This window comes from Oryzias latipes, chromosome 10 (assembly GCF_053564925.1).
Source record: "Oryzias latipes strain Hd-rR chromosome 10, Olatipes_Hd-rR_3.1".
NCBI lineage: Eukaryota > Metazoa > Chordata > Actinopteri > Beloniformes > Adrianichthyidae > Oryzias > Oryzias latipes.
The window spans coordinates 21,361,276-21,372,926 of record NC_136246.1 but is presented as its reverse complement, the minus strand read 5'-3'; the positions used below and the strand labels follow the sequence as shown (position 1 = coordinate 21,372,926).

At 37.1% G+C, this 11,651-nt stretch overlaps 1 protein-coding gene across 1 annotated transcript; it reads left to right on the top strand.

The window, feature by feature from the left end:
* The first annotated feature begins 3,310 nt into the window (after positions 1 to 3,310).
* On the top strand, positions 3,311 to 11,213 carry si:ch211-153b23.7 (uncharacterized). Its single transcript, XM_011480294.4, has 7 exons — positions 3,311 to 3,590; positions 7,151 to 7,304; positions 8,450 to 8,593; positions 8,743 to 8,868; positions 8,975 to 9,214; positions 9,428 to 9,553; positions 10,070 to 11,213. The coding sequence occupies exons 1-7, from the start codon at positions 3,436 to 3,438 to the stop codon at positions 10,289 to 10,291; spliced, it is 1,167 nt and encodes a 388-aa protein (XP_011478596.1). The 5' UTR covers positions 3,311 to 3,435; the 3' UTR covers positions 10,292 to 11,213.
* Positions 11,214 to 11,651: the final 438 nt, after the last annotated feature.

Below are 11,651 nucleotides of genomic sequence, written 5' to 3'. Positions count from 1 at the left end.
GGCACAGCAATTCTGTGACTCCAGTTCATGATAGATGTTACAGATATGTGAAAGGGAAAAAGTCTGAGGGGTTCAGACCAGGAACTCCTTTTTCTCTCTAATTGCTGTCCGCTGTTGATCCTAATTTTCAACCAGCAATTTTCTGTAAAATCAAATCCTCAAAGCGTCTCATTGTGTGCTGCAGACAGGAAATATTACAGGAAAAACTGCACGTGAACTGCTCCGCCACTAGAGTGGAATCTAATTAGTGCAATGCAAAATACCCTTTTGGTGAAGAACACACAAAGTTTGTGTAGTTCATAAAAAATCTTATGATTAATCAGAATTTATTTGATTAAGATGATTTTTTTTTTCAAATTAAGTCCTAAATGCGCCAATAGAGATGTAAGGCAAAACAAAATATTTCACACACAAACAAAATAATAAAATCAATTTTTAACAGAAGTTCCTGCAAGAACTAACATTTTTGTGAGAGTGTGTTAACTCAACTTTGTTCAGGACTCTGCTTTCCCCACAGGACCACCGTCTGACAGCTCAGCACAGTTTTTCAGTGCACTGCACCATAGACTGACACATTGCGGGTGCTGTAATTTACCTATCCTGTGTGGAATAGATATGCATCCTCATGGGGTGACATATGTACTGCATATCAATTTAAAGCCCCTACCATTGTGAGCAGAAAGTTAACATTTGAAACCACTGCTTACTTTGATTTTTATATTATTTTTTGTTTTATTGATTCATTTCAAGCATTGTAGTCAAAGCAATAAAGAATTTACACAGATTTATCAAACTTATTACAAAAATGATAAAATGTAGAGATAAAAAAACAGAAAATAAAACAGACAAAAAAGACACTTAAATCACATATGCTTAATTAAAATATGTGATCATTAACTGAAGCCAATTAGAGCTTGATTTATTGCTTAGCTTTGTGTTTTTGTCCAATGTCAGAATCTGCTTGTTTATATTTATGCAAATATGATATTAACTAATTATCTATGTATTGAAAGTGGGTGAAAGTGGTAATTTTGATGTATTTTGGTCAGGACCGGATTTAGTCAGCCCCATTAGGAGGTGCAGGCAGAATGTCTCTCCGAGCCCCTAAAGTGTATTGAAAACCATGCTGTCAACGTATCAGTTCATCTATCTATATATCCATATTCTTCTTTGATCTATTTGATATCTTATAAATGTTATGTTGAATACTCTTCCTTACACAATCCTCTGTATGTACCGGGCTTGGGACAGGCACAAATGGAACACTGGTTTGTGCCCTGTTTAGGCTGCATTTTTTTATTATTATTATTTCTGTCTATTTGCCCATCCTCACGTTTTATTGTCTTTTATTTATTTTTATATTTTGTTGTTTTTTGTGGGGTCAATTTTTTTTTTACTTGCGGGGGCTGGGGGTGGGAGGGGGATTTTAATTCTCTGGTTAAAAGTGATTTTTTTTCTGGCCACCATATTTTGGCCATGCCTGTCTGGCCTTGCTATTCAACAAAAGGAAATTTATTAAAACTCTACATATTTCCATTAAATGTGATTGGAAGTCCCCCCTCTGCTTCCTTTGTAGCACATTACAGCTCAATCATGAAAGTCAAACAAAAATTTTCGGTGAGAGTTTGTCCTGTTCGTGTAAAAGAAAGTAAAGTTAGAGATTTTCAATTACTGCCTGTAATTTGTGCCTCTAGACCAGGGAGAAGTTGTTTAAACAATAAAAAAAAAAAACTTACTTTTATGCCACATAATGTAAACTCTGTGTAGGTAATGATTGATTTCCTCAAATGTTTTAAAAGCCATTCATTGTAAGATTTACAAACATTCAAGCCTCCATTAAATTCCATTAATTTACTTTGATATTTTTTCCACCCATCCTGTCATTAATCTTTCTCCAGAAATCTTTGTGTTAAATCTCATTAAGCAATGTGTAGGTTAGTATGCAAACAGCTCTGTTTCAATTTGACTTTTGAATTTAAATATGAGCATTCATTTTTAGTAAACAATCTCTGACTCCTGGAGATTCAATAAACTTCAGCACTTTCTAGTAAATCCACCCACATTTACACTGTCATAGTGATCAGGGATGAGTCATTAGCTGAGGGACTTGCACAGTAAAAAAACAGAGACTCAATAGTGTGACACACCTTTGTCATATTCTTCATACTCAGTTGAAAATAGTTTGACAAACATGTCAAAAGTCTTTTAACCCTAGGAACACTTTAGCTATAAAAAGTCACACCTTCATTTTTGCTGGGTATTTTTTCCCCGATATAATATTCCCAACAAAAAGTACTTGTCATAATCAGATCAAAAGATGGCGACACATGATAAATTAGAGTGGTTTTCTTTTATTTTCAACTGTGGGATGTGTAACAAAATGAAAAAGAAAAAAAAATACCTAAAAACATGCTAAAAACTGAAAAATTAGGAATTTGAGAACAATAAATTCCTTAAAATACTAAAATGATACTAGCAATTTGGTTTTTGGTCCACCCATTCCTGGGACATGTGAGACTTCCCTGGTGAAGACACAGACTCCTTGACACGTGACATATTGAAATTCATGTAAATAGTTTTGCTTGGGTGAAAATCACCCGGGGATAGTGCTTTAGGGGAAACCACTATATTAATGAAATGAGCAAAACATCGGCTTTAGCTGTGAGCCAGGATTGACTTTTTTACCATTTATTTAACCACGTTTCCCCCAAAATTCCTCCTTAAAAAACAATGTAATCTCATGAACTGTCCGTTGAATGTGTTAGTGTCAATAAATGTTCAGCCTAACTGAGATGAACATAATTTAAGATTATTTAATTTGTTTGGTTGTTCCTTGGAGTGATTTACTAATTAACCTGATAAAATTGACTCTCCCCCCTCTCAGTAATAAGTATTCTTGTGCATTGGATCACCCTGACCCTGTCATTATGTGCCATGAATACATATTTGTATTAACATCATTATTATCTGCTACACGTCTTACTAAATAACATCATGCAGAAATTAGTGTGTATGTATTCAGGTTTTCCATTAGAGCCGGTTTGAGCATTTGAAGCATTGTCTATTGGTTGATTAAACACGCTTTAAACAGCGCATGTGAAGCCCCCAGAATAATCCAAAAACGCCCCACTCTGAGTGGACTTTCCCACATTTTTTTCATGTGATGCAATAAAAAGATAACTAAGAAAACACATCAAACACAGAGTTTTCAAACCGCAGCGGGACAAGCCCTTCGTCACGTTGAACAGAACCGCTTTGTCCGTGGTGTCACTTCCTTTTTTCTCGTCATGTGGTTCGTGTTCTCAGCTGCTTCCTCTTTTGCTTCACGTCGACACTCACAACAGCATTTGTACTATCCCCATACACGCCGAGAAGACATAACCCTTGAGACTGACACACTCAGAGGAAGAAATCAGTTTGGTGAACTTCAGAACAATGCCAGCCGTGGAAGGAGACCTGCTGTCTTTGTCGACCTTTTCGTCGTTACCATCCTCATCAGCAGCAACAGGAACACTGACGGACTCTTCACCTAAAAGTGAGAGCAGCCTTCCTCAGAGCCAGCAGGAACACGAGTCTACTCCAGAATTATGGTATGTATTAGAAGAATATTTGTCTACAAAAACAACATCATGGGAAATGTCATCTTGAACAGTAGATCTGCCTAAACGTCTTGATGCCTATGATGCAATTATCCATCAGACCACTCCAAACTTATTTTAATTTAGCATATACATAAAGGCAAAAGCACAAGTGAATTTATTTCTTCAAAGCTATAAATAAATTCAGCTGTCAAAGGGTCAAATAATATACTTTACATTAAATTCAGTTGTAAATTTTTGAGTTTAACTTTTAGAAATTTGTCTTGAGGATAAAAGTATTTGGGTTTAGAGTAAGATTATTTTTAGGGTAGGCAATTTTCACTAAACTGGTACAGAAATGGTCTAATGTTTGGTGATAGTTCAATTCAATTCAATTCAATTTTATTGATATGCCCCAAATTCACAACAACAGTTGTCTCCGTGGGCTTCGTAAGTCTTGTAAGGTAAACATACAATCAAAAAGGATCATAAATGCATAGAATTCAATAGGATAATACTAAAACTTTAACTAAACAGACTAAACTAAACTGGCATCCCTGCCCTTAGACCCCTTTCGAGGTAAGGAAAAACTCCTAAAAAACAAACACAGAGGCTTAGATTGGTTGGAGGAGTATGGTGATTGTATGGAGGAGTAAAAAGAGGCCTTGGAGTTTCCCTTTGAGATCATGGGCTTCACTTCATTTTTTTCAGGCTATTTTAATTACAAAGCCAGAATGGCGAAGAAGAAAAATTGTGTCATATAAATATTTCTACCCAAAAACCACTTGTCTTTTGAGGGATTTTCTTAACACAAATAAAAATGTAATCTTTTAACCAAATATCAGTTACACAAAGAAACTTGTCTTTGAAGTGATTGAAAACCATTTACTTTCATGTCAAGACAGTATGACAATGAAGCAGTAGAGATCAGAAACTCTTTTTGTGTATTTCAAACATGTCATTCAGTTAAAAACTTTGTGAAACTGGGTCACATGTGGCACATCAGGCGTCAGAACACTGGAAAGAGAAGATCAGCAAGGTGCCGTTCCAATAAGACAGCTTAACAAGAGACTGAAGATGTGTTGGTTAGTCTTGTTTTTGTCACACTTTGGCCTAAAAATAGTTTCCACTTCATCCCTTGTTGTTTTATTTGAACTTTGGCCCTCATCTCACACTGTGGTGTGTGAATCATGCGGGTGAAACATCAAAAAAGCTTTCACTGAAGTTTTTTACTTGCTTACTGAATACAGGGAGTGATGATATATGTATTTAGAACACAATTTAAAAAGAAACAAAAAAAAACCCTAATGTGTTTTAATTAAATTGACAATTATTATTTTAAAAAATGTTAATTTGGATTAATTCATAATTTCAACAAAGTCTGAAAGAAACTGACATTAATTTCAAAAGCCAAAGGTATAATTCAGAAAAAAACGTTGTGAGGCCAACACATGCTTCTTCTATCCATGACCCATCCATCAATGAGCAGCATAAAGTAAAAATTTAAATTAAAATAGCAAAAGCTAATTATTTCTGTATCAATTATCATTTTTCCTTTTTCTAAATGATAATTTGGTATTTAGTTTTGGTATCTAACAAAAAAAAGTTTTGTGTTGAAATTCGTCTTTCTCATGTCCTTCCAGGAGATGTGTAATTTTCTTCTGCATGCTTTGGCGTCTTCAATGTGATAAAATTAGTCGCTCTTATAATCTATAAAACACGCAGGTCAAACTATGTAGCAATGTTGTATTTTCCATTATTGCGTTTGTGTGTGAAGCTGTTTGTCTGAGTGGCCCTGAGATAACCCGGTGAAAGTTTATTCCACCCACAGATGGGTCTTCTTTTACTGAGCAACTGAAAAAATGTTTCTCAGGGAGTTTCCTCAATGACATGAAATATTTTGAGGCTGTCTCAATTCCCTCGTGTTAGTTTTAGAAGCCTTCTGTCATGACATTTTGAATTTTGAAAATACCTACCGGTATACCTTTTGAGGAGAGACTTGTAGGTGTCCTTAAAGCCAACTCACAATTTGTTATAGATGTAACCTTCAGAAATTGTAAGAAACAAGAGACAACTCACTACCAATAAATTCTAACGTTGCCTTATAATATTAGACATTTATAAATATCTGCAGTGTTTGAAAATGTGAGTTTTACCCAGATTTTAGTGACAACCAGGCAGAAGCAAAATAATTCTGATTATTTAGGCAGTCTGCTGCTGAAAAATATGCACATAGGTAATTCATAACCTACACATTACACATTCATATTCATGAATAAGTTTGGGTCGGTTATGATCAAAACAACAACAACAGCGTGAGCAGAGTAAAACCACTGCAATGGCTGGTCTCATAAAAAAAGAAAATCAGGGGAAAAAAGTGAAACAAAGTCTTTTTAATGCCAAACCAAGAACTAAGAAAAAAAACGTCTTTTTAGAGGCATTAAGGTTTATCATTTTTGAAAGTGTATTATGACAGTTTTGTGACCGAAAATATTTTTTTTTAGTTTACAACAGTAACTTTAATTGATTTTTTTGCAAGAGAACATCTAAAATGTGCCAACAGAACATTTAAAAAGAATAATTTTAAGGAAAATGTGCAATCCTGTTAAACGCTACAAACATTTTTAAAAAACAGATTTTTAGATCAATGCAAGAATACACACAAATAGGAGAAAGAAAGTCATGCAAACAATGAAACCACAATGACTGACTAAGTGTCGCAACAATGTAGTTGCCATTAATTTTTATTAATAATTAGAACTTCTATGATCATTGAACCCACTAAGAGTTGTGAATTTTGCTTTCAAAAACTTTTAATTTGCTTCTTCGGCATTAATATTTAGTGTTTTCTGCTGTTGTTACCTTACGATGCAGCTTTATTTAGTGGTGCAGCATAGATTTTTTAAAGCAGGTCTGTGTACAAAAGTGGATGAAAGCACATATTTGCGGAGGAGTTTAGCCTTAAGGGGGATGAGAAGTGTTTGCAGCTTGTGACTCTTGGTGGTGCTGAGCTAAGTGGCGTTACAGAAGCTCTAGCAGAGTTGTGAGCTCAAGTATGAGCGGATACCCTCTGTGTATTTCTCCACTGTTACCCTGTCAGCTACTTTTAAACAAGAGCATCCAGCAAAGCTTGCCAAAAGGATAGTAGCTTGAATAATTAACCATCCAAATATTTTTTTTTCAAAGGGTTCAGTAGAAATCAGCAATTGCCAGGACTCATAAATCACGATGCTTCCACAGGCTACCAATGTGCAAATATATCTTATTGGAAACAAAGGCTTTGATTAGCCCAGTGAGCAGATGCGTGGAAATACACTGAAGTGTGTGTCCATGTGTATGTCTGAGTGTCTCGAGAGCATAATGCCACTGTACATGTGTGTGCGTGGGTGTGCATAATGGCTGCTATTCGATTTTCTGTAAGTGCACTCTCTGTGCGCGTGGGTGTTCAAAAGTGCCCTGACTTTCTTTTCAACATGTGTTTGCTTGATAATAGGAATGCTCTTCTAATGCTCATCGCTAGGATGCATGACACACAATTGTCTTCATGCTTGCTGTGTTCGGTTTGTGTGCAGGAGGGGAGAAGGACTGAACCCCACCGGTGACAGACTGTTGTCCACAGAGGAACAGGTCACTCTGATCACCGAGAGCATAACGGTTACCTCCACTGACCAGGAAAAACTGCTGCTGCTTAACAAGAACACGGAGCTCCGCAGGGTCAACAAAGAGGTGCAGAAAACCCCTTTAACCACAAGCTTAGTTCTGCTCTGACTAGAGGAGACCCATTTGGATGAAAATCAAAGCTAAAAAAACGATTTTAATTCTATTATTTATATCATTTCAGTAAGTAAAAGTTTTTAGACTGAAGCAGAATGCTGATATTATCCTATCCTTCATAAACTATTGAATGAGTTGACTTAGATAAAAATAATTAGTAAAAAACAATGCCAATATTTATCCCTCAAACACCCTTCAAAAGGCTTTAAAGCCTTTGCTCTCCTTTTTAAAGGAAGACAAAGGATGCACAACATTTTCATAGTATTGGAGTCTCACTCTGATCAACTTTTGATCTATTTTACTTAATTTTAATGGTCATGATTATGACCGTTTTAGTCTAAATGGACAAAGACTTGTCGCATTCTGGGACATAGTTTCTGCAGAGCAGTAGTAGTTCATTAGAATTTCACCTCTTGGTTGTGGATGGGACCATTGGTGCGAGCCATCATCTCTTTCCCACTAGTTTACAGCCCCTCACAACCTCAACCTAACATTACCGGGGTAACAAAAATAGTGAGCAATACTATACAGCTATCCAGCTGTATAGTTTTGATGCCAGCTCTGTCGAGGAAAACAAAGACGTACATGGATCTACAACTGGATGCATCAGAATGGAGCGTAGAAGGGAGCTTGTGGCCCGCCGACTGTAGCACCTGCAGGCTACAAGCTTTTTCCAATGGGATTTTTTTCATCTGCTCCTGATTTACAGCGATTTGAATACAGAAAAACTCAGAAATGCAATTTTAAGCTTAATTGTCTTAATAAAAGACTTCCCTCATGAGAAAAATTCTGCAACAAGACGTTTAAAACACCAAAAATGCAATATTCATCAGAGTAGGTCTTTAAATTAGATAATCAATGAATTAAAAAAGTGAGTCTTTGTACATTGTATTTATGTAATCATAACAAACCATAAGGGGACAGTATGAGTGTTAATATAAAACTGTAATAGCTGTAAAGTAGAAGCTGTAAAGCAGCTGCATGTTACAGGAAGGGATAGAAAACAGCATTATTGGGCGGTAATTAAACATGATGTTGGTTTCTGCTGCAACAGCCATTGTAAAGATGATGACGATGGTGATGATGTTGTGTCACAGCTGATGAAGCTGAATGAGGACTGGGATCAGGTGTACCGCAGTGCCACTCTGGGTCTGCAGCACAGACTGGAGGCTCTGGAGTTGGAGAGCAACGCCATCAAGCAGCTGAACAGCCGCCTGCTGCTCAAAGTCGAACATCAACAGGTAAACTGTGCTTCAAGGACCTACATTACCTCAAGTGACCTTTCACGCTGACATGACAAGTGGGTGTAGATAAAAGTAAAAGGGGATCTCCCTGAGTGAGCTTTTTGTGAGAGCAAGAGGTTCATGCTTTGCATCTGTCTAAACTGCAGAGTGCAAAGGAGTATTATGAGCATGCACTGATGACAGAGCTGAAGAAGAACCAGGAGCTGCAAGAGTATATCCGGCTACTGGAGAGCAAGATGCACCCAGAAAGAAACTTCACACCCCTCAAACAGGTATTCATTACTGCAGTTAATGAGTCCGTTTGTCTTTTTAATTTCCCTGTGTACGTTCACCCTCATAAAATAGATCGCTATTGATGATTTAATGTCCCTACTACAGGCTAATGTTACTGGAATGCAAAACGGATCCTGTCCGAGCAGTAGTCCCCCCAGAGGATCCAAAATACCATGCGCCCATGTTTCTAGATGCAACCCCTCGTCCAGCTTTCTTCATGCTTCCTCCAGCCCTGATGCAGAGTGGCAGGAGAGGAACCAAGTCGGCGTCCCACTGGAAGATCTGGGTAATTCCCAGCAAGAGGTGCAAGACTTAAAAGAACAACTGGATACACTAAGATGTCAGGTAAGCTTCACACAATCAAAGTTTTTACATACACCATGTAGCCAATGTCAGGTCCCTGTTGCCGGGTAAAGTCTGCCTAATGCCCATTCAGCTGGAGATTTTCTTTAGTTTGGAGACTGCGCCCCCAAGTGGCAATTCTCTGTGCTGGCTTGTTCCTGCAAAAATCTGGCTCTATTGCTGGCTCATTGCCATGTTGATGTGTTTTATCAACAGACTGAGATTTATGAAGCAGAGTTTCAGACAGAGCATAACGACCACAAACACACACTGCAGGAAAACCGCAGACTGAGGAAGAAGAGAGAGGAGATGCGCCAGCAGGTGGCGCTACTGCAGGAGCAGGTAATATTCTCGGTCCATCTTCTGCCCCTGCAAAGCACTGACATTTTACACAACTTGTCATTTTTGTTTGAATTGAATGCATACTTATCAATTTACAAGTTTAACTTATTTAAGAAACTCAAAGAACATTAGTGCTAGATTGTGTTTATTGACTTTTTTTTAAAACTCTGATTATTTTTTACAAATATTGTTAATGTGAATATAGAAAAAAAATGTTTTCTTGCTTGACGTAATCATTTTGGGACTATAAAGGCTTTTGAGTCACAATTATTTACTCCCGTATTTAAAAATAAAACTTTTAATAACTTCTGAAAACTTTCCACTGTATTCTTTTGAATCTAGGGGTTGAATCAAATAATGCACAATTTTTTCTCTTCTTTGTTTTTTTCAAATTTAATGTGTACTTCTCAAAAAGCTTTTCAATTATGATCTTTTGATTTTTTTTAAATCTAAAGTATTTCAAATGTCTTTGAATGCGCCAAACACTAATTTTACTGCTCTGACTTTAACAAACAGCTAAAGATCTACGAGGATGACTTCCGAAGGGAGCGGTCTGACAAGCAGATGCTGCAGCGGCTCTTGCTGCAGAAAACATCTTCTAACAAGCATCCAGTGCTGATCCACCGCTGCAATAACCAGGAGCAGCTGCTGGAGGGCGACAAGAGAACGCAAAGCGGAGAGAAGAGAAAGCAGCACCACCTTCTCTGCACCAAGCACTCCGGCAGAAACAAGGAGTGAGCCACAAATGTGGATGGGAAGACAACAACCTGGTGCTTCATTAACAAGTTAATGAAGTGCCAGGTTTGCTTTACTAAACTGAAATTGATTTGATGTGACATATACATTTTATAGCAAATAATTGTGACTCCCACAAAGAAGACAAAAGAGTTCACGATTCTTATCCTTGGTGCTGTGTTTGACAATTCAATTGTGTCTGGTTCATATGTATTTGAATGGAACTTTGAATATATGCAATAATCCTTGTGTAATCTCCTTATCTTGTTCTTTGTTTCCAATCTGTGTTGAAGTCTTCCTTGTGGTTTTACCCATTACCCCTTGAGTCATCAGGTTAGCAGAAAGGGTTGAAGAATTTCTTTGCAGCGGCTTCCTGCTCCACACCTGAAACAGCATTAGATGTTATTCACGTGAAAACTTCCCGTCTGAATGGTTGTTGGAGTTTCCCCTGTTAGGAAAACTTTAAAAGCTTCTGCTAACAATGGGAAAGCTTGGGTCATTGATTGACTGATCAATATGAAAAGAAAAACACACATGGATGGAAAAAAAAAACACGACAGACACAAGGTAGACAAACTGAGACACCAGGAGGAAGTGCAAAGCCTTTTTTCCCTCTGTAGGGCGACTGGCTGGACTAAAAAGATAAGATGACTAAAAAGTCATCTTATCTTATCTCTTGGACTCTCTAAGTCATGTTTTTCTGATCATACAGCTGGAAATGATTCAATTTATGAATTTTTACATATACAACAAAAATAATGTTGTCTCTTCTTGTTTATATTTTTGTAAACATGTTACCAGTTCACTTTAAGAAAGTTGGAAGAAAACATCAAATGGCAACAAAATAAAACTGACTGATAATACTTTGAAAATGTATAATTTATAAAGACACATATATTAAATAAACGTGTTAAATTGAGACAAACTGTCTTTGTTTTTTCTTGGCATTTCCATCTCTGAAGATGACAACAACTAACAACTAACACCAAAAAGTTCTACTTCTCTCTGATCTATTTTCAAAGCGTTCCCAGCACACGCACTCAAACAGTGTCGTTTTCTAGGACATAGTTTATACAGAACGGCTGCAGTTAATCAGAAAATGAAGACGCACATGGATCTATCTGTCTGTAAGTCAGTGGACGGATCGGGATGGAACGGGGCAGGGGGCTTGTGGCCCGCCGACTGTAGCATCTGTCACAGCTACATGCCTTTTTTTCAACTGTCGTTTTTCATCCACTCCTGATTCTCAACCACTTCAATAAAAAAAAAAATACTCAGAAACTCAATTTTAAGCTTAATTTTCCTTATATTTGTCCTCCTTCATGAGAAAAATGCCACACAACAACATGTTAAAAAAATCAAA

Bases quoted from the DNA above. Each gene is read 5' to 3' on its own strand.
- si:ch211-153b23.7 (XM_011480294.4), top strand. From the start codon at position 3,436: ATGCCAGCCGTGGAAGGAGACCTGCTGTCTTTGTCGACCTTTTCGTCG. The intron at 3,591-7,150 runs GTATGTATTAGA...GTTTGTGTGCAG, and splicing joins GAGTCTACTCCAGAATTATG to GAGGGGAGAAGGACTGAACC. The intron at 9,554-10,069 runs GTAATATTCTCG...TTTAACAAACAG, and splicing joins TGGCGCTACTGCAGGAGCAG to CTAAAGATCTACGAGGATGA.